The 23,782-nt window shown below is 40.5% G+C and overlaps 1 protein-coding gene across 2 annotated transcripts in view; it reads right to left on the minus strand.

Moving 5' to 3' along the window:
• Window positions 1–23,782, minus strand: part of fstl5 (follistatin-like 5) — a 194,583-nt gene that overhangs the window by 83,048 nt on the left and 87,753 nt on the right. For both annotated transcript variants that reach the window (XM_084353823.1, XM_084353822.1), the window contains exons 5-6: window positions 11,856–12,052; window positions 5,465–5,585 (exon numbers count right to left, since the gene is read on the minus strand). In XM_084353823.1, the coding sequence (XP_084209949.1) occupies window positions 5,465–5,585; window positions 11,856–12,052 (318 nt within the window). The remainder of the gene's footprint in view (window positions 1–5,464; window positions 5,586–11,855; window positions 12,053–23,782) is intronic.

The raw sequence follows: 23,782 nt of genomic DNA on the forward strand, positions 1-23,782 counted from the left end.
AATAGCATTACCACTGCGCTTGATGGAAAAGTACAATTAAGGTCATCGCGGTGATTCAGCTAAATGTGTACTGAATAAATAATCTGTAGTCATAACTGCAGTACATAAAGTAGGACTGGAACTATGCTGTTGGCAGTGTTTAAATGTAGCTACTCTGAGAAATGAGGCCTTTTCACATGTGTTTGAAAAAAGCAAGGTGCACTGCAAGTCTGCTGCGTGTCCCCCAAGAAGAGGTTTTGTTGGGGATGAGATTCAAGCCAACAACTTGCCTGAGGGAGCATTCAGACAGAGGATTCTTTCCAAGCACTTGCACATTCATTTCATTGTTGTCTGTGAAGCAGCATGCCCAGACCCTTAGAAAATGCATTTAGTAGGTGTACCCAAACTAATAACATTAAACAGTGCGGTGCACAGGCAAAGCGCCCTGTGTTTGTCCAGCCAACTTCAAAGGGCTTAAAAAGCACACTGGCACACGGACGCAGTCACAGTCTGCCTCGTTTGCAGCAGCTTCTGTCTGAATGCAACCCAACCGAGATAATGCAAACTTACAGACACCCTTCATTCCTTCAGTGTCTGGATATGGTAGCTGAAATAAAATATATCACTGGTAACTCTAACATCAGGAGAACAATGTCCCCGTCTCTTTCCACATTCAGGTTGAGATATTACTTGTGGCAAACTGTGAGCGTGACCTTTTCCTAAGTTCATTTCGCAGTGATCACAGATGCTGACTGGTCGGCTGCAGATGACAGACCTCCCTCCCAGCGCTGACTGAACAAAAGTGCTTTTGACTATCTTGTTTTGCCAAAGTGCACAGCTCCAGAGAAACCAGCAGATGAAGCACATGTAAAAAACATGCAAAATGTGTTTGGTTTTCTTTTGAGTGCACCTGTATCACTTTTATCCACATGCTTTCTGAACTAATGCTGCACTTTTGTTCCATTCCTAAAATGTGAAATCTTGTCAGCTTTCACTGAGATAACAAGCTTAGAAATGTTACGTTTGTGTCTTTCTCTGTGATTTGTTCTGAGTCTCTGATTTGTTGAAAGCATTGGCCTGAACTGGGTGGAATTAAGGACGGTACGTACATGTTGAACATTCAATAAATCAAGAATTAAGTAACAGCTGAGGTTTTATTCTCATGATATATAATAAATATCTGGCTGTGCTGAGGGAAGCATTGAGTGCAGCATTAATGCAGAATGGATGTAGACTGGAACATAAAAACGTGCTACTTTTGATCTGGTGCAACATCCTCTCACACAATGTGCCGCCCACAACACTATGATCGGTAACACGTCACAATGAATAGCCTTTAAACACTGAATAATCTGAATCTGTAAAGTAAGTAGTAACTAAATGTATCGAATGAATGCAGTGGAGTGGAGCTATAAAGTAGCAGCAGTAGCAGTAACATACTTCTACTTGAGTAAAGAATTTACTTTTGCCACCTCTGAATTGTCTGAATGAATCTGCTTTGTGTGGTGTGTGACTGCACAGATGGTGTTCATCTTTCCTCATGTAAGTCATGTTTAGTAAATGTTATTGTGATCGAGCTGTTCTTGAAATTAAATGCTATTAAAAAATGCTATGTCTCATTATTTTAAATGTAATTGACGGGTGATAATAGATTATGACTAACTTTGGTCGACCCTGTCCATCAAAATGGACTCCTGGTGTTTGTAAATTATAGGCGGTAACTGATTCATGTAGTGAAGTCACAGACAAATTGTTACTTGAGTGATTAAAATCCAAGGCCCGTGATAATGATGCAGTATTGTAGGTTTCTTCAGATACTTTCCATGTGGACTGATTTCTGTCTTGTTGCTGCAGATAGTTGATGTTAATATCTGACAGTCGATGCCCCGACGTCTTGGAACACTCTCCGACCAAAAGTTAATGACACTTTCATGATAGATGACACCTTATCTGTTTACCCATGATGCACCAGGCCATCATTCAACAAATTATTCAACGATGACAAGGGGCTGACTATCAGTAGCGTGGCAGACATCATTCATATCTGTAACATCATCTAATTAAAAGACATCACTTCTGCCAGACAGCTTCCTTACTGCAAGCTGAAGCAAATTGATTCTCAACCCCCTTCTAGTCTATGCAAAGGAGGAATGAATAATGCATGGACATTAAAGTCTTATCTTCTGTCCTGACAAACAATGTTGCCACGCTTTGAATATTTCACAAAGGTGTGCAAAGGGTCCTTATTAGCAGAGTAGTCAGACAGGTGCCGTTTTCATGGGGAGTCATTCTGAATTTAGTGCTGCTCCGTTTCCAAGCTGCACCGTAATTCTGGACACACCGGATCAACCGATTTACTTTATGATGCTGCTCAGTTTACGAGGGCGCTTAAGGTATTTGCATAGATTTTTATAGCTGCCACTCACAGATTATGTTAGCAATGAAGTGAAAAACTATAACTTTGCATCACATTTCTGCCTCAGGCACTGTGAGCATGGTGTGTGAGGTCAAATCAATCCACAGATCTCTGACCAGGTTACTCCACCACACTGCTGGTGTCCTCACTCCATCCGCAACCAAAATGTCATTAAATTCATGCTCAAGCAGAGAACTCAGGTTATTATTACACCAGTATATCAACAGCTGTGCACCGGGCCCATCATATTAAAACAAAGATGCAGCTCTAACTGTGTCACATTATATGGCTGTCTATATCTTTATGTGGAAGAACACAAACAGCAGTAAAACAGATTGGCCATGCTCAGTAAATCTGATTGATAAGTGTTTTTTAGTCGATCCAATAACATCATAAAAAGTAATGTTTTCTCAATTAGAGTTTGTTTCCAAATGTGAATCTTATCGATGATGTGAGATGATTGCGGGCATCAGGCCAGGCTGCATGCAGCTCTGATCTGCTGGTGAACAGATGATTTTATACCTGGGTGAGTTAAAATCCCATGTCTGTGTGAATCTACTTCTCTGTGGAGCTGCAACGATTTATCGACGGAACGCTTTGTTGTCTACTTTTACATTAATTAGCAACTATTTTGATAATGGATTAATCAGTTTTTAGTATTTTTTTCAGGAACAAAAATCTAAGTTCTCTGATTTCAGCTTCTTAAATGTGAATATTTTCTGTTTTTGTTTTGCTCCTCTCGACATTAAACTGAATATCTTTGGGCTGGGGACAAACCAAGACATTTGAGGACAACATCTTGGGCTTTGGTCTCACTGATCAACATTTCTCACCATTTTCAGAAATTAACCAATCAATAAATCGAGAAAATGATTGACGGATGCTGACAGCTAGACAGGGCTGCCGAATGGCCGACTGCAGTTCGGGTCACACCAGTGGATGTTTTTAAGGACACCTGGGGATTTTTCCATCTGTTTTTGTTTGTGGGTGTTTGTTAAGGAGAACTGCGTAAACCATTTTACTATTTTTACCTGGAAGTCTCCATCCGTGATCATGGAGACCGATACAAGTATTGGTCTACGATCTACCTACATCTTTCTCAGGACCACAGGAGTGGTGAGGATGAAGTGGTCTTTTATTTTGTTTTTTAAGGCTTCAGCTCCTTTGCACCAGACTGTTATCTCCCCTTGCTTAGATGAATAGGTTTTATTGAAATTAAGTGAATTGAAATGTTCAATACAGTTTTGAGTCTCTAGAGGAGGTGAAGTTGTGACCTTATTATCAGCCTGCCTTTCTCAGCTGCCTCTCAGGCACACCGAGGGCCTGTCTTTGAAGCACATAAGCATTTAGAAGAGTGAAATAGATTTAGCGGTGAATAAAGTGGAGAAGACACCAGCTGGGAGCCACAATGACCTCCAGGTATGTAAAATGCTTCTCTTGTATTCAGTATTAGGTGCACAGGGGTGAAATTGCTTTGAGCGCTTCGGTAATGTGCATGACGTTCTTGATTGAAGTGGATTTGTTGGCAAAGACACAAAAACTACTCACAGGCACATTAATGCTTGATTAAATTCAATACATTTTAAATAGTTACCTAAATTAGCAATCTTCAGTCAGAGATGTAATAAAATGGCTTATGCATTTAGTCATATATTTGGCTGGCTATCAACTGTTGCAAAATAACAACATTAAGTGGCACAAAAGGATGAAGAATGGGAAAAAGAAGTAAAAGAGACGAGCAAGACAGGATGAAAGAAACTCAGCTACATCGGGGAGATTTACTAACATTAAATATCCCATTTCCCTGTGAAGAGTTAAGCCAGAAGCTCGCAAAAAAGATCTGAAAACTGAAGTGGAAATAGTTGGAGTTAGAGAAACTCAAGTCTTAAAGGAGCTGCAGCTCTCCCCAGATTGGCTGGGGTGACATTCTCCTCCTGATTTGCCAGAAGGGCTTTGCTCCCACACATCCACGCATAATGTGTAGAATAGTAGAGAAGATGAGACTCCCTTCACTTCGCCATTTGCTCTCGTGACTTTGCCTGCTCTAAGAAATGCTTCAAAGACAAAGGGCCTCTGAGATGAAGGTGGATTATGAATTCTCTCCCACTGCTAAATGTGTCAAGCCAGCCAAATGTCAGAGGATACTCCGTCAGAGGATATTGAGCTGACTGAAAATGTCAGACGGGGAGGAACCGTGAGAGAGAGAGCATGAGGAAACAAAAGGAGGAGGAGGAAAGTGGTGCACAGGTGCTGCTGTGACTCAGATATGGCAGAGTTGCTGTCATCATTATGTTGCCTAATGAGGGGGGATTTGGTTTGAACTATTGTTTCGCAGTAGTCTTGACCTGCTTCCAACTCCACGTTGATCCCCTTTATCCATCTTCCCAGGTGGACCAAACATTTTGAAGACTGACAATGCAGCGACAATCTGGAGTTCAGGCCTTTTATCAAACACTACACCTTGTTCATCACCGACCGCTGTAACTTTGCAATGATCCATGTTTCTCAGGGAACGACCAGACTGACGGTTCAGATGGTTACAACAACAGTTAGTGAGCTGCTCCTTAGATTTTAAAGTCAAACAGAATCAAAGCTGAATTAAACAAAGTTGTTCTTGTATGGAGCCCACAGGTGAATACAATGTAGGACAGATGACTATATTAACATGAAAGCAGGAGAGGGAGAAGCATGTGTATGTAAAGTCATTTATGATGTCAGGAGCTTAAACTGATTTGTGTTGCTCCGTGGTTTCACGTTACCTTTTCTTTTACAGTTTAAACACGATTACCAACAGTTAAAAACACTTCTGACATAAAGTCTATGGACACATATGATGTGATGACCACAAATCAACTCCAATACATCTAATAAATACATCAAGAGACATTAAAAGTTTTCACTGGTGGATGATAGTTTCTCTTGTGTGACATCTTATCCTCTGTATATTGGAAATTGTAGGCAGAAAATGTCAGATGCAGCACAAAGCCTAATTTTTCAGGGACGGCGTTAAGCCTTTTTAAACTTAGAAAACTTTCTTTGTGATGGAACAAAAGATTTAACTGAACTCACCAAAGGCTGTGTAAAACTCCTCTTTTGTCAGGTGCTCGTCGTCATTGACGTCGTTGTACTTGAGCAGGTCGAACAATGTGCACTCCGAGACGTCCTTGGACAGGCCTTCTTGCTTGATAACCTTGAATGAGAATTCATTATGTTCTGTTAAAGAAGGTTGACAATACTTTTTGTGTTTTTTCCATTTGTCAAAACTATTTGCTGGAAATTCCATTTATATTGAACTCATTTATAAAAGCAAATATTTGAAGTACGCACAGTAATGCCGTCGTTTTCTATCCACATAACGAGGAAATGTTGATAATGTGTCTGACCAACCTCAAAATGTTGATACTGAATGTATATGTAAAGTACTGACAACGTATTTAATACGTTTTCCGTCCAAAGAAGAAGTTACGACCACAGCAATTTATATTCTTTTATAGGTCTGTTTAGACACTGACAGCAGGTTAGGGAAAGATCATTCTCTGTTTTAATACAAAAAAGTCCACAACTGAAGTACAACCATAACCTTTCCTTCACCTTAAAGTACTTCACGGCTGGAAACACGGTCTTTTAATTAAATGGGACTGTCTATGCAGTAGAAAGACACAGATTTATTGAAATTGGTGCTTTATGTCCAGAGGAAACAGAGAAAAAGGGGCTGTGGTATCCTAAGCTACAACACCAGCACCTTGTGATTTTTTAGTTTAAAAAAAAACAAAAACAAAAATTCACAATGATTCAGCAAAAAAGACAACAAAAATATCTATCCTGATACAGTATCAGTGACACAGTGACTGTACAGGTTTTGTTTTTGTTTTGTACGCACATCCCTACCCTCCCGTACTTTTTTTTTTTTTGATTGCACCTCAAACCCACAACTTTCAAAAATGAAAAATAACACCATGGATATCTGTTGAAAAATGTACGGTCATTCATTCATTCTAAAAAAACACTGATGTAATGGGGGCGTATATGAACTACTGTCACCAATAATACAGTGATAAGAATAACACATTTCATCCTATAGATAGATATCGACCACTCAAACAAAATAAACAAAATGAAATATGTCGATCGGTTCTTTTTGTTCAAAAGCACAAAGTTAATGTAATCAATGATGGCTGCAGCTTAACAGCATTATTTAACACACACACACACACACACACACACACACACACACACACACACACACATATATATGTACACATATCTTTTAAGTAGGGTGCCCACATTCAGATGGTGGAATAAAAGCATAAAGCTGCATTTAATCGAAAAATAAAAATTGAGTGCAAGTATCTCAGATTTGTACGTAAGCGCAGCCCCTTGAGTAAATGTATTCACTTTGGGTACATACTTAAACTTACTTTGGTCCACTTTAAAAAGTTTGGATATTATCTCTGTAATGAGTCGATATTAACATGTTCAATCTAAACTCTGTCAGAGTTGATGAAATGCACACAGCATTAGCTGTCAGTTTATCGCAGCCAAGCTGAAGTTTTGTCACAATCGATGGTGAAAAGGCCCTAAACAATGTGCAGGTTTTCTCATCATCCTGCTGAAGCATGATCCTATTTAATGCCCTCTGCATGGCCCTGGCAGTGAAACATCCATCATACTAGATCAGCTGTCAAGATGCTGATCAGAAGGGACAGCTTTATACATCATGCCTCCTCCATCGGATCAGTGCACTTCCCTTCCCAAATGACTTGCCCAAAATTTAGGAGTCACCTGTGATGGCGCACCCTTAGAGCATTCTGGAAACAAAGTAATAAATAACTGTGGCGTGCACAATAAAACAGCTGCTAATGTCTTTCAGGTGTTGAACTATTAGATCTCATCTGCTGAATGTCTTCTGCTTTTGTCTTGTAAAAAAAAATGTACAGTTGATCTGCATCTAAACCAAAACTGAGCTACTGATACATGATCATATAACACACTCCACAGATTCCTTTGTTGAAACTTAAAAACATCCTTGAACCTCTGGTGTGCTTTGACTTGGAGTAATGGAGGTAGGCTTGGTGGCTCAAACACCACTTACCGTACAAATCTCAGGTTGTGATGCTTTCTCTCTAAATCTTTATATTTCATGACATGGCCGTACTCCCTACACAGACAAAGTTTTGATCCATCTGGCCTCTTGAGATTTGTAAAGTCAGTTTCAGTAGCGAGTGATTCACTATTCAATCACAGTAAGAGAGGACCACGGACATGTTCACTGGCTCCCAGCAGACTCTGTGAGCTAAATGAACTGAGACACATCATTGACAGGATAACCAGCTGGACTGTTTATTGAGAGTGCAGCTTCTGTCCGTTTCAAATCGAAGCTCAACCTGCACAGCCAATCAGACATCGGCTGGTTAGTCGGTTAAAACACATATCTTACAATAGGCAGCTACAGAGACAGTTAAGTTTTTAATTACTAGCACAGACATTGAAGCAACAGTATGTAACTTTCCACCCTGAAATAACAGCTTCGATCATTTTGATGTTACAGTTGGATTTGTGTTTACTTGTGGTTTTACTGAAGCTGTTATAGCCTGCTGCTACAACTAACATCCAGGAAAACATCGGATTCAACCTCAGAGAGTGATAAGGACGTCAGCGAACGTGACTGAACATGAAAAAGCTTTAATCGTTATTGTGGCTGTAAACATTTCTGCCCATGTTGTATAGATTTTTCATCGGTAACGGTGACAGTTTAATACAAAGGACAACAACTCCCATGATCCCACGCTAACTGTCTTTTGTTTCGTTTTAGCTGAGAGGCTCAGTCAGTTTACACAATACAATCAGGATCATTAAATCTAGTCCAGTCACCATTAGGAATTAAACTGCTCTGGACTGATCAAAATGCTGTGAGTATGAGCAGGTGTCACCTGTTCTCTAACTTAATTCATTATTAAAAAGTCTTATCCAAAAGATTTCCAGAACTGCATAATGAACTCTGAGTTAACTTCTGCCGGGGGACAAAAACAGCAGGCTGTGAAGTATTTAAATTACCTTGAAAAGTGGACGATCAGACAAATATATAAAGCTTTTAACACAACGCTCCCAACATAACCTTTGCCCGACAAAGTTTTCTTTTGTCTTTTTATGTTGCATCTTTTAGACACCACGAGGGCAGACAAGGCGGGTCCACGGTGGACAGGGTCTCACCTTACCTTCCTTGCTAAAAGGTATAATTTCAGTCGTTCTGTCTTTGGTCAAATGATAGGTATGAGCAACGGGTGAAAAAAATAGAAGTTTTGATTTGCCATTTTAAAAGGGCACCTACGACTAAAATGGCAGGGACAATTGCTCCCTGTGCCCCTTCATGTCCACACTCCAGCAAGTCAAGTAAGCCAGGGCGAAGGATTTCCATCCGAGAATTTCAAATGAGATCAGAGAATGCTCCAATTATAAAGAGCGCTTTGGGGCACGAGGGTGGCAGCCGTGGTTTTGGTACTTGGCACTTTTAACTGCTGATAACAGCGTGATGTGCTTGTGCAGCGCCCTTTTCGAGGCCTTGTCCACAACAAAATGTAATTTGCATGAATCTCTTTTCTCCTTTCACGTTCATCTCTTCAGCCCTTCAGTCCTACACCAGCTGGAGTGAGTGACTCTGAACTTTTATGTATAGTATGATATTTAAACTCACACCCTTTAGAGAGGAAAGAAAACTCCATTTTCTGAGCTGTTAATTACTCTGAAATTACGTTCTGAGACAACACTTAATACACCAACATAAAAACTCATTAAAGGCCCGATCCATAATTACATTCAGGCGCCCTTATGTTGAAGCACTGTCAACCCACAACTGCCTTCGTTTATTAAGTGATTTATCAGATTGATGAAGCTATTTCGCTGTGATATTTATCACGCAATTACTTATCATGCAGTCATTTTTTGTAGGATGAAAGTATGCAGATGCTCAAAAGTTTTCTCAACATTTTAAGGCTACAGGCTAAAGGCTATATTTATAATCTTGATTTTAAAGAAGACCAGTGCTCTTTCACAACTACTGTTTGTGTATCTCAAAGTCAGAGAGGACTGTGAATGCAAGCGAAAAACAAATTTTGGATTAAGCCGAAAACTCATCAGGGCCACCTGTAATCCACTGATATTCTCACCTCCCTTCTTTCTGTGAGAAAGTGTGTTGTGTTGCTGACACTATAAAACCTGCCAACAATCCCATCTGTGTCAAGGATAAAAGGGAGAGGAGGGCTAAAAGCAGCCATTGAGGAACCCCTAAAAAGAGCTTCTCCATCTGGATTTTAATTATTGCCGACTAGTTTGTGTCATTCAAACACCTGCGGAGATGTGAAGTGCTACAGCTTGGCCAGGAATAAACTAAATGGGATCCCCAAGAGGTTTGAAAATCTGTCCAAACTAATATTCAAAAGGTTTAAAGGGCATATTCAAATTCACATTCAGAGCATACTGACAGTATTATTCCATAAAACACAGCACAACATGTTGTGTTGACTGTGCTTTTCACTCACTGGGCATTGATTCCTCTCATGCTGGCACGGAGCTCCATGTTGATATAAAAACATGTAAAAATATGTAAATAATATGAAAATATGGAAAAAATATCACTATTTTTGAAGCATTATTTAGATGCTTTGAAGTCAAAATACTGAAATGTATTCAAATTAATCTAATGAGACCTCCCGCGTTGGGCAAGAGAGCACTGACAAAGCTAACCAAGGTGACCCCTGTACAGATGGGATATCCTACAGGATCAGCAGGAGACTGCCCTCAGAATAGCAACTGGTTTCATGGTTCTGAAAACCACTGCAGGTTGCTTACCCTTTCAATTATTCAGATACTTTCTATATTAAATCAGTCCTCAGGTACTGGGAGACGTTATTTGTTATGCACAGAATATCTTCTCTCCTCATGCCAGCCACAAAAAGCTCTTTATACAACCATCCCTCTTGGCAGTGCTGGTCAAAGGCTGCAGCCTCCCATGAGCACAAGACTCCTTTGACCCACATTGCTTTTCAAAAGATTTACCTTGAGCCACGCACCACAGCTACCACAGGGAAGGGTTAGAGGAGTAAAATGGACACAATTATGGCTGACATCAAAGAGGCTAGTTTAAACACCTAAGCACACAGATGGTTTGTTCATTTGTAGTCTCCTTTTGGATGGAAATTTACATAAAATTGACTCTGCTGTTTTGACAGACTTAAGTGGCGCTGTGAGGTGTCTTGAAAATTGAAGTGCAGTTACAAAATGCTGAACAGCCTCTTTTAAGGAGAAACACACTGACAATTAAAGGTCTCATGTACCTAAATACATTTCCATAAGATTGGAGGTCACTTCAGTCCCGGTTAAGTTATTATGTTGCACCTTCACACCAGCGACTGACTGAAATGTGTCGTTTTATTTTCTTAGGGTAACTTTAGTACAACTGCATGAGTGACAACGTAGATTACAGCCTGTCTTTGCTCCAGAGGAAGCTGCATGTAATCTGATACATTGGCTCCAGTGATGTCTGTCAGTGGCTAAGTTGCATTGTGGGTAATGTAGGAGCCAGGTTTGGAAAAGGAAGAAGAATACGATATCTCTGGTTTTGCTGTCCATAATGATTCAGTGTTACAGGAGTGCAATGCCAGACCAGTGGACTGCTTTTCCAAAGCTGGGGCCTACATTACCCACAATGCAACTTATTCAACTGGAGGAAACTGATCAGATTACATTGATCTTACTCTGACAGAACGGTTTATACTGCTTCTTTTACATATGTGGTAGTACTCCCCCAGACACACTTGAAGGCTTTGAACTCTGCCAGTGCCTACGTTGGTATTTTTGCTTATTGTGATGTGATTTGTTGTTTCATCAAATGCTTCATATTTCTGAAATATTTACAACCTAAACTAAAACGTTATGTAAGTTAACAAACACATATAAACTTGAAATAATGTCATAAAAAAAAAAAATAATTCAAATCAGGCATGTTTTTTCCATCAGCTACAAAATACAAAGACAAAATATATTAATCCAAAAGATTTACGAAAGGCGTGTTTTTTTATAATTTCCTCTGCAATTGAAATATTCCCCAGTGCCTCTGTGATATTATTGCTTATTGTGATGGCATTTATTGGAGTATCTTCAAACGCTCAACATGCTCATAACTACAAAATACAGCATGCTCAAAACTACTCTGACTGTTTCTCTTCATCACTATTGCACGTCACATCACATAATAACGTCATTTAGTGCGAACAACATGATATGACGGAAGAGGAAAGGCTTAGCGTACTGCTGCAACTAACTATTATGTTTCTTTTTTAAATTTTGATTTATTTCACCAGGAACGTGTCAAACACAAAAAAGTTTTTTTTTTATGTGTAAAACTGTTGGAGTCACCCTTTAATTAGATATGTTTTAAAGCTCATCGTTTGTTCAGTATCCGTACCTGTGAGAGTTCGCTGGCATCTATTTGACCATTGTTATCTGCATCAAAGCGTTTGAACATCATATCCACCAGTGTCTTCCTGGCAGCCATGTTGTCCTTGTGGGCTCCATGGATGTTAGACCCCATGTATCGTTTGTCGTGTGAATCCAGAATCTTGGTTTTCAGCCGACGGTAGTCACTCAGTCTGCAGTTATCATCTGGGAATGAAAAGAAAAGGGAGAAGCAGGATGTTAGGAGGGGGAGAGAATATGTTCCCCTGTGAGAGCGGGAGGAGAGTGTGTTTCTGCTGTTTGGCTGAATAAAAACATAATCTAAATGTTAAGGAGACGTCTTAAAACAGATTCTTCAAAAGTACATGAATGACTCCCCGGTGCTGAAAAAGGTGCATGATTAAAAGCAATGAAGTTGTGATTCCTAAAATTGGATGTTTCAAATCTTAGCCAATTAGTACCTGTGAAAACTAGAATCCCCCGCAAGACCAACATTATTAAACAATAAGCTGCTGTTTATATTCAGCAAAAACCCAAACCTGAGCATGTCTGTGATCGTCTGCATCACGATAACAAACGCTGAGGATGATTTTCCTGAGAGGAGCACAACAGTGACAGTCGGGCTGCATCCCACTGCCTCAAACTAAGAAAGCGGCAGCACCGTCAACACAAAGAAACTAACAAATCCATCACACAGGTGTCAACAGCTAACCCTGACAGCAACAGAAAGCATGATGGTGTTGTATTTACAATCCGCCATCAAAGGCTCCGGATCAAAGAAGTAACTACATGAAAGGTTCGGCAGAGTAGAGTCGAGGCAAAGAGAAACTAATGACTAGAACTACCGGTTGACATATGTCATATCAGCTTCTCATTGTTAGATCTGGAAGTGTTTCTCCTCTAATAACAGATATATTAGCTGATGTCAACCAACCCACGAGGAAAACTTTGTTGTTCACTGAGATGCTTTGTGAATCTCAGGGGAGGAAGGTGCCATTTCTACCAGATCATACGATGTGATCACCTACTCGGGAAAATATGGAATAAAAGCTGCTGTGTGAAGTCTTCTTGGAGACAAACACACTTTGCTGGGGATGATCAGGCGAGAATGATTTAGTGAGCGCAGTAATGAGATCTCCACTCAGTAGAACCGGCTGCTCGCTGGGAGCTGATGACTAGTTAAGCAGAATCAGAGCAACCCCAGAAACCAATGACATGTCATTATCGGGTGTGTGGGATTTCATTTTTGGCTTAAAGTTTCTTCCGGCATTCCTCCAGTGAAACAACTCGAGCAATCAGCGGACATCAGCGAAAATTTAAGTGATCGGTGTAATCATGAAGCTTACCGTCATTTGGGTGTAAGAGGCTGAGATTAGCTCTCCTAACACTCTGTCAACGGAAACAACGCGCTCCCACAGAGGCTATCAAGTCATTTTCATCTCAATTCTGTGTGACCTTGTCACAGTCCACCGATGTAAAAACCTTATTACCTGACATTAAATATTTAGTGTTGTGACTGAGGAAAGTCTGAGGCGCAACAGTTATTTAAAGTCCTTTTTTGGTTCAACCCCAAAAAGTTTAGGAAGCATTTGTGGATCATTTCATCTTCTGCCAGGTACAGACAGAAATAGTGAAAATAAAAGACTTGAGAGATGATATGGTGAACAATAAAAACTGGAGACATTTTCCCAAATCCTTTTCACTACGAATGAAGGAAAAAGCTGAGTAAATGAGTGGAGACACATTCAAATGCATCCACAAAGGGCAAGAAGAGTCACTGAAAGGTTGAATGAGTGTGAAGATGATGTGAATCATATGACATTTGCAGTCACCAGCTCTCAATCCAGTTACATTCATTTTTTATATCCGTTATCTCCACCACGGTTATGAAACACTGGGGAAACATATTTTGAAAGAATGGTGGCTTCTTTCAGTGAAGCGTCAGTAATACAGTTGTAGGTATTTTAGTTGGGCTGTGGGATATGATGATAAATGGCGTGACAATGGACAAATGTCTAGCAGTTCATAATATGCTCTATCTCTTGTTTCCTTGTGTTGCAAATCGCTCTCTTTATGGCGATATTTGTTGTCATTTGGATCATTTTTATACGCAGCACAGTTGGAGGCAGGAATCTGCCTGGAGACAACAGACAAACATGAAGGAAGGTGAACATGACGCAGAACATGTAACTCTCAACATGAGAGGAGAAGCTACTCCGGGGGCTTGGATGTGGTTTGAGTCTGTAAGGACCAGAAAATCACAGCGCCTACACAGGAACCATGTACTCTACTGAGAGAGCCTACAGCTGAGCGTCGACACAGACCGCAGACACAACGCTGGCTTGTTTTAACAACTATAGTTGAAACTTGTTTCTCATTTACTTTAAACATTCATATTTTAGATGTTGCTATACGTTTACTTGAAATTTTGTACAAAGGTCCTTAATCAATATGAGTATATTTCACTTTTCGTGTATATAATTCTTTTATATTTTTTAATTTTTTATGTGGTAGTCATAGAGAAAATATGTATTGTTTGTTGAATACCGGCAATGTGCTATATTGTGACATGAATCTTCTGTATCTGTATAAGAAATCACCAGTATCGGGATATGGGATTTTGTTCATATCGCACCCCCTGAAGTTTATGATATATGCCACAAAGCACTCAAGCTGCTCTGGAGACTCCAACGTCCCGCTGAGAAATGTTACGCTGGTTTTTCTTTTGATTTGTCGTCCATCCGTGTGTGTTGTGTTTTTACAAGGCGTCAGTTGTTTCAGCTCGGAGAAGAGAATAATTTAAAGCTCAAATAGCCAGGTGGAGAGAATTAAACATCAGCGAGAAGCTCCGGAACAATGCTTCAGTTTGTTCTAGCAGGTACACCTGTCAGAGAGAGGCTTGTTGACAGATGTTGGAGCTGCATGCTCAGTCTGAAGCTTCCTGCAACTATCAGGGTGTGAACAACAACAACAACAACAACAACAGCAGCAGTGGTGGCTGGTAAGCTTGTGTTTTCTACCAGCCACTGCATATAGCAAGTCAACTGGAGGACCTTATTTACAGAATTAGCACGTCTGCTGAACAGTGAGGATTGCTGGTGAATTCATGGGAATTGAAGGAGGAAGTTGAATTCTTGCCCTGGAAACTGCATCAGCTGTTAGAGCACATGTCGTTCAGGCTTCAGCTTGCTGCATATATCATGGGACAGGGTCTGTTTTGACAAGCGTCAGTGCCAGAGAAGCTGCCTTGGTCACAAATGGCAGAATGAATAAAAGATAAATGGCTGCTGGCATAACCAGGGGATATGAAGGTCAGCGACGTCAAAGAAACATGCACTGGCACATGCACACACAAACACACACATACACACATGCTCTTACATACAGTCTCCCCACCCTGAGGTATCTATAAAGTACGTGTCAACACAGAGAAATGTCAACATTAATTAGTAACTGGCTACAATTATCTCTCTCAAATGGACTATGCAAAACTGTCTTCGTCAAAACAGGCCTTCAAGCAACAAGCAGCAACTCAGCAGAAATATTTAGTATTTGTTCTGATCCCTTTAGTGGAAACAGAAGCTTTTGACAGGATTCTTGTAAAACTCAGCCTTTGGTTCTGGAGGTGTCTCAGCCACCCTAAATTGCTTTCCAGCTGTGTGGGACACATTAGAATACAATCAATCAAATAGCAAAAACAAATTAAGTGATTTTATCTATGCTGCTTTCTGGGCTGCCCCCTCAATGCTGATGACTCAAATCATCAGTCGAGAAGCCCAGATTTAAATCTCATGTTGTCAGTCAAATTATCTGCTGTTTCTTTTTGCCGTCTCTCTTTGTGCACAAAGCAACGAGAGAAAAACAGCGAGAGGCTATAAACTTTTCTAAAACTCGTCTCTGGGCACTTGTATCTCCGTCTCTCTCTATAGTATGTTTATACATAATTCAGTTAAATCTCCATATCATACTCCAATCATCCATATTTTAGAGCAATCTCTAGTTGCTAGATTTCACAATCAGGACTTTAAATGAAATGTATATAATTTCAAATACATTTGTATAGTTTTATAATGAACCAAATCTCTCATCCTATTGTGCAAATTGCCCACAAGTGTGACTACACACAGCAGCAATCACAGCGGATGTTTGTTATTGGTTTCAGTGGAACACTTAACGTTTTTGTGCAGCGGAGTCAGCATCACAAGGAATCTGATAATGGACTAATACTTAAGATAATAAATGGATACAGAGCAAAGCCTTCTTCTTCACCATTATCCTAGTAAAAAGTGGGCCACACTGGTTTTAACACTATGAACGCAGTTTAAACTTTTTGCTATCAGTTGATGGTTTTATAATACCTGGTTCTGCAGCCTCCCTTTCAAAAGTCCTGGAAAATTACGTTCTCTTAAAGCACTACTTCAATTCACGTTTGAGAAATCTTAAAAAGAAAACCTGGATGATAAAAAGTATGAACCTAAAGAACAAAATATAATTGAGCTGCTGTTTTGATGTTTATTGCATCTACACCGGCTCTTTGCTTTAAAATGTATTCTAAAAATCTAACTCATGCAATGGATGGTCTTGAATGTTTTATTGTTTCAACTGTGTGTTTCAATCACGTAACAAGAAAGAAGACATTTTTTTAAAGACTGTTTTATATGCAGGCATTGGAAATTCACAGTAGCTATAAATGCTGTGATACATTGATAATTATTCTGCAATTGTCTATATCTGAACACGCAGTGACAGTTGCTCACTTGATTCATCGTCTCTTTCATGTCATAACACCTCTACGTCTTCTGGCACACGGATTTAGCACACTTGATGGAAAAGTGTGGTTGTGCAGCAGTGATAAAATCCTCACATGTAAGTGTTTCCTGTGTCTGTTTTCTCACACATCCATCACTACAAAAAGCTTGACCTTCAAACAAGCTGCTCCAAAAGATCCAGAGTCCTTCCTCAGGCTGTGACAACCTCAAGAAAAAATGTTAAAATGTTAATGTGTCTGACGGTGGTGATCCGAATGGTGAGAAAGATGGGAAGTGGATTTGATTCGAACCACAGACAGTCTCCCTTTCATGTGTTTTGAATTATGGCAAATTAATTTCCAAACATGACCCAATCTTCCTTTTTTTCCCAGTGCAATCTTAAAATGTTCCTCTCCTTGTCTAAAACAGACTAATGAAAGCACGGTCTTTTTTGCAACAGCCAATTACAAGCTGAGCAAACACCATCCGAGGGTAACAGTGTTGTAATAGAACCATCAAGTACAAGACTCCCACTGGAACGCTTTAGTGTAATGCTGCTCTGTCAACATTATTCATGGATGAAACAAAACATTTTTCAGGGCCAAAAGGTTCTGTGGAAAGCAGCTGATATAACAGAACTGGATGGAGTGGAGTCGGGCCGTGAAACTTTTCATCCACTCACAGGAGCTTTAACACTCAAAATTTCACCATCTCTTTCAATATTTTGTGAGGTTTTATAAAATCTTTGGAAAAGTCTCTTCATAGGGGCTGTTAATCTGTCAAAGAGGCTTTTAGTCAAAACGCAGTGGTATTCTCATGGTAGGTGGTCATCATTTTTAACACTATTTGGGAGTACAATACAGCACACTGAGGATGCAAGCTTGTCATAGTTTGCTTTACTGTTCGGCGTTGACTGTGCAATGACCTTGCTTGTGACAAATGTCCTGGTCACATGGGCTCCATATGTGCAGGCGGCTGGCTGGGTTCCACGTGGAAAGCCATTGCCTCTTATTAATTGCCTTGAACTGTTCACATAATGTGGAGGTCAAGTCCCCAATACATGTCAGAGTGAGAGGACTCATATGCGCTGTATCGATTGGTAGCGGGTGATTTATTTGATTAAAACAATTTATCAAAAAGAGCAACACAGTAGCAGGAGGCTGCGCTCCTGTGAGTAAAGAGAGCTGTGTTATTAAAATCAGAGGAGTTTTAGCTATAGCCCCTGTTGACTGCTCTCACTTTACTCATTGTATTAGTGCTTCACTTGGAAGAAGCTTTGTTTGGTTTTTCAGCCTTTTCGAAAGTACAAGAGATGGTTATTCTTTGGGTGTAGTGTGTTGAAAGAGCTGTTTAAAGGCTCGTGACTGATAAATAGTGTTTGAAGAAAGATTTGGAAGTCCTTGCTTTCGTGAGCAAAGCATGTTGACGGGCTAGGAATTTATTTTTAAGGAGAAACTCCATGGATTTACACATCAATGTCTGTTTACAGATCTTGGGTAGTACTACTGCATATTTGGGAAAAAAATCTATTGACTCTTGTGGCTCCAGACAGAGCTGCCCTGGAGCCGTCCGACAGAACTTGAGTCAGTGTTGGTCAGGGCTGAAGATTACAAGTTGGAAAAAAAATAGAAATAAATAAAACTGTGAATGCTGAACAAACTGAGCTTACATGACCTCTGTAGCCCAATCCTCATCTCTTGCTCATCATCTGCTCAAGGCTACATTAGCCACTACTCACACAGACTCAGATCAAATCCAGCAAACCGTCAATGGAAGATCTGCATTGTGTGTAATGTAGGCGTCAGGTTCTGACGAAGAAAAACTGGACGATATCTTTTTTAATTTGTTTTTCAAACTGTCCATCATGAGTTGAACTATGCTGTAGGAGTGCAATACTAAAGCACTCTGTCTAAGTAGCTCTGATGTTGGATGAATACATAAAAGGGTCTATTTTCATGGCAGTGCCAACACTGATGCAAGTGACACTATAACTATATAGCATTTTCTTGACCTTGAAATTCCCTTTGTCCATCTGTTGGGTAAAAAAGTATCATGGTGAACAGAAAGACAGGGAGGCACAAACAGGTGGGACTTTAACTGAAATGACACGGTGCAAAGAGCTGCTGGTCTCTGGTGGAAATTGGGACTTGCAGGCTGTCTACACCGGACACATTGCAGGAGTGTTTCACTGGCGTCTGATGGACCAAGTGCTTGTAAGTCTTAAGCTGTCAATGGCTGCCAAATAACGTTTCGCTTTCCACTTGCTTCATGTGCAAAACTGCAACCCAAAGCTACGCAAAGTCTTCTGTTTACTTCATTTAGATTAAAGGGGTCATGTTTTCACCTGTGTTTGTTTCTTTGTTGACTGTCAGCAGGATTACACAAAAAACTACTAGACGTCCATATAACTTGGATGGAGGATGGGTCACATCCTCCCCATTAACTTTTGGTAGGGATCTGGATAAAGGAACAGATCAGCCCAGATAATCGCTCTACCTCTACTCTCTTCATTAACTCTGAACCACTGCAACTCTCTGACTCCCTGAGCTGGGGAGTAGGTGCCAACCCTGAGCAGTGTCCTTACAATTAGCAACCGGCAAATCTTGCATAGTATGCCTTTAATATACGGTTTAATAATAATTTTAAGAAAGCATCATCCTCCACCTCAAAGCTCATATCTTCCGCTGTAACCTACACGACTGCCTTTACTAATGGTGGGTGGGAGTGTCGATTTTAAAAACCCGGAAGAGACGCAGATGGACTCACTCTTTAATTAAACACAAAGCAAGTAATTAATTAGAGGTTAGAATCGCTTGACGGCCCTAATAAATTCACACAATTCTTAAATGAACTTGAATGCATAAAGTTTAATGGGACTTGTCAGGATGGATTTGTGTAGATGAATGTACTGCTAATACGTGACTCATAGATTATGTTTGTCTGCGGCCTCGTCTTTATTATAATCATGTTTATGTTCACAGCTGCGCCTGCGATTACTCTCCCATCACAAGACAAAGTCCACCGCTCGGACTACGTGGCACTGAAAAACTTCCAAACCAGCTCAGCAGGAAAACTGGAAGATAATTGCATTCTTCTCAGTACGACAGCACCCATTCGCAGGGAAAATCTGAATAGTGATGAACGAGCTAGATGAAGCATCGAGGCTAACAACAGTGTTTGCTCTAAAGTATTTGTTGTTCTACAAAGCTTTTTCAGATGTGTCAATAATGAAATCAGGGTGACATCAGCGTGTGACAGAACATGTTGAATATTGTTGAGATAATAACAACTGCTCTCAAAGCACCTGAGAGGAGCACCACTGTGCACAAGGATTCTGCAGCCATTGATGCGCTGTGCCAAGCAGCACAGAGACAACTCTTGCATAAACAGTCTCTCATATCCAGGTGGCACTCATTAGAGTCACAAGTTACTAAGAAAATCAACCAGCCTGGAGCATGCAGATTTCTGCTCATGTTGTTTCACTGTTCTAGTCAGTTTTTTGTTAGAATCCAGAGATGAAAAACACACTAATCACTCTCAGAGTACACAGTACAGAGTACACAGTACAGTCAGTGAGCTAAAACAAGAAAACCTCCTAGTGAGATAAAAGAGAAAACTTTCTCCGATCCACTGTTTACTGAGGCCATAACCACGAGTGAACCCGCCACCCTCGCCTCCTCCTGCCCCTTTAAAAGCACTACTGTTTTATTTATGTAAAGAAAGAGGTGGCTCAGCAGAATATCTGGACTCAACTCTGCTGAAACTGTCCCATCTTTGCCCTGCGGCGCCCGCCCCCCACCTTCTGCCCTGGCTTTTCCATCTCTGTCTCCAGGGCTCTGGGAACTGCCACAGCTCACAATACATCAAGACAGCACAGCGTGACAACTGGGTTACCCAAATCAGAGGTCACTGATTGCAATCTTTAAGAGCAACTAGAGGTGTCACTGCCGCAACACCTGACTGAATCTGAAATGGATATCTGGGCAGCAGGACCGCAAACTCCTCACAGCCGCTCTGCCAAGGATGATACAAATGCAAAAAACTCACAACAGACCTCAGGCTCAGAGAACAGACCTCTGCTAATATTCCAGAGTTTAGGATAAAACTTTCAGTCTCTGACTGTCACTCTGAAGAGCTGAGCAGACTGAAGACTCACAAAGCTTAGGTTCACAGTTGGTGGGAACATCCTTACCCTAACTTCCATTTAGTAGCTGTTGTGGATTATTTTATATGATTACAGATTAATATATTGTCGATTTTGTCTTTTTTTATTTTTTAAAATAAAATATTGCTTGAATACATTTAAATCTTGCACAGTCTCCCTCTTTGTCTAGTTCACTGAGCCTGGGCTGGGACAGTACGAAGAAATTATTCCATAATGTCCCAAAAATATAGTCCACCAACTCTGGCCACGCGACAGTGAAGTGACACTGTGGAAACCAGCCAGTGAATTCCTATAACACACAATCTCACCAGCTAGTTTGACATTTAGAGGCAGGATATTTGAAACAGCATGTAAAAACATCCGACAAAAATATGAGCAAGTCATTTGCTCTGTCGAATCCTCCTTTCTAGATTTTGAATAAAAAATGAACGACTTGTTAGATCCATGCAGAATTAATGACAGAGTGACAACCAGAAGTACCTTTTCTTCCTAAAGAAGACAACAACAGAAGCCACTGGTTTTCTTATCTTCCACCTTTGTGTTTAAAGTTTGTCCAGTTTTAGGCAACAAAACTTCTCCAGCCGTATCTGTGTCGCGGTGATTTGAGGTCATTTTAGAACAATTTGGTTTTTGTTCTGGAACAAATTTAAAATGTGATTGCAGCTCATGATCATAAGCTCATAATCACAGCTGTACAGTACAAACAGCTATACTGACTTTTCAAATGAGTGATTACAGAGAAGGATAGGAGCAACAAAAGGTGACAGCCATAAAGCATCTGTTACTTGATGCAGATGTATTTATGCTGTTAACACATGCACAAAGTGGGCAACACAACTCAAAACTTCATCATTAATGTCAGATGAAGAACAGACACCCCTCTCCAAAGAATGTGTCAAGGTTCAAAGAAACCAGTGGTGAGGGGATAGTGAACTGTGGTCTTCAGTGTCATCGATGTTTTTTGTTTTGGAAATGGAGACAGAGATTGTTCAGTCAGTGCTGCAGTTTTCTGTCTCTACACAACAGTTTCTTTGGGAACTTTACTTTGTTTGAGGACAGTTTGGTAACTTCCTGCATGTTTGGTAACAGCTCAAGACAGATTCTCTCCCTTCATTCAGTCTCTGTCACTATCGTTTCCTCTCTGGATGCAGGTGTAATTCTCTCCCTCCCATCTTTCATCAGGACCCCTGCTCTTCCTCATGTCTCAGTCTTTGATGTATTACGCTCCACCCCTCCTCTCTCACCGTGAAGGGGATCATTATCATCCAGGAGACTTTACTTGAACCTCAACACAAGCACCCAACTCAACCCTCCCACTTTCATCTTCTCCACTGGGTTCTGACAGAAGCCTCCAGAGGTTTTTCCAAAAATCCCAGTTAAAGAAACTCTCTGCCTCTGTGCCCCCTGCTACCATAAACTACAATACCGGCAAACTGGACCACTTCCAGTTCAGTGGGCTTTTGTTCTAACTCATGACTCATCTTGACTCCTGCATTGTATTTACAGCATGGTGTAGCAATGTCGTAGGCTGGAGCTCATAGTAAATTACTACAATGCATGCATTATGCAAGCAAGTGGGGCTGTAGATGGGACCAGAATTTCAAATTCCCTTTTAAGGCTTAACTTATTTATGAGCCATGTTGTTTTTGTTTTCGAGTCATTTTAATATCCAGATTTTATAATCCGATCTGAAGCCACCACCCAGCTGCGAGTGAGACGGAGGTAGAAAGTCAGGCAGAGAAAGAAGAGGAGAAGAGGAGGTGATAGCAAGAAGGGAGGCTTTGTTCACTTCTCAAATCTGATCCCAGTAGAGTTGATTACACACTGCTTACTCCTTCAGTGGCAGGTCTTGTTGATGACATGATAGAGGACAGTGACCCAGGGGCTGAACACACCTAGGCAGAGACATCAAATCAACACCCTGCAGCAGGTCTATATTTGGACTAGCAGACAGACTGGGGAACATTGTTTTTCCACAGTTGGACCATACGTTGGCAGACTTGGGATTTACAGTAGGCATGGAAACACTTTTCAGATGTAGAGTTGAGGCATAAAGTTGATTTAGAGACTTAATATGTTGGACTGAAGCTCAGTGGCGAAAACAAGGGAGTCCAATATTTTAAAGCATATTGCTCTTACTAAAAAAATATGCAGTCTTGCCATGATACATTATATGTAAAAACCTTGCTGATGTCCAGAGTTTAAACTAGTCATGCTGGCTCACAGTGTGGGCAGGTTAGCTAGCCTGAGTCAGTGGATATGAACTGCTGGGATAAGCCTCCCATTTGCTGACACCAAACTCTGATTCACTCTGCCCTCCCCTCCTGGGCTCTTTTCTTACATTTCCATGGAGCAAAATATTTACTGCCTAAAAGAGACATTATCTTAATTTTTCTAATGGTTATACTGTCTTTTGAATTGTAAATGTTCAACTCCTCCACGACACCTCAGCATCCACACTGATCAGCTGATTTGTTCAAAAGCTCCCAAACAAGTCAGTAAGTGTGTTAAGGCTGTTTTGTCAGATATGAATTGTCAAGCTCATTTTTTAAGCAAATGCGGACAAGAAGTTGAAACACCTACAGATCCACGACATGTTCTCACTCCCAGCTCATCAATATGGCAGATCTGGTCAGTGGCCCTAATCTTCAAACTTTGAAACTTGACCTGCTCCTTTAACTCACATTTCGTGGTCAAGTTTGCAATAATAAAAATGCAAAGACTGTCAGCAAGCTTTATTTTGAAAGTCTAACCAAACACCTATTCACATATTTTGGCTCTTGGAGTGTTAGTACTGTGTAACAGACACAGTTTTGAGGGGTACCTCCAGAAACGACTCCTGAGGGGTACCTCCAGCGTAGGGCTGGGTGATAAAACAATCTTGATTATTTTCATGATAAAATTCTCCACGATAACGATGATAAATTTATGACATTATTTATTATCATTTATAAAATGATTATTTTCGATAGTTATTTTTGAGTCCGTTTTCCTTTACCTAGAAAACACTACGCCAACAGCCAA

This window comes from Pagrus pagrus (assembly GCF_965226575.1).
Source record: "Pagrus pagrus genome assembly, chromosome: 5".
NCBI classification, from domain to species: domain Eukaryota; kingdom Metazoa; phylum Chordata; class Actinopteri; order Spariformes; family Sparidae; genus Pagrus; species Pagrus pagrus.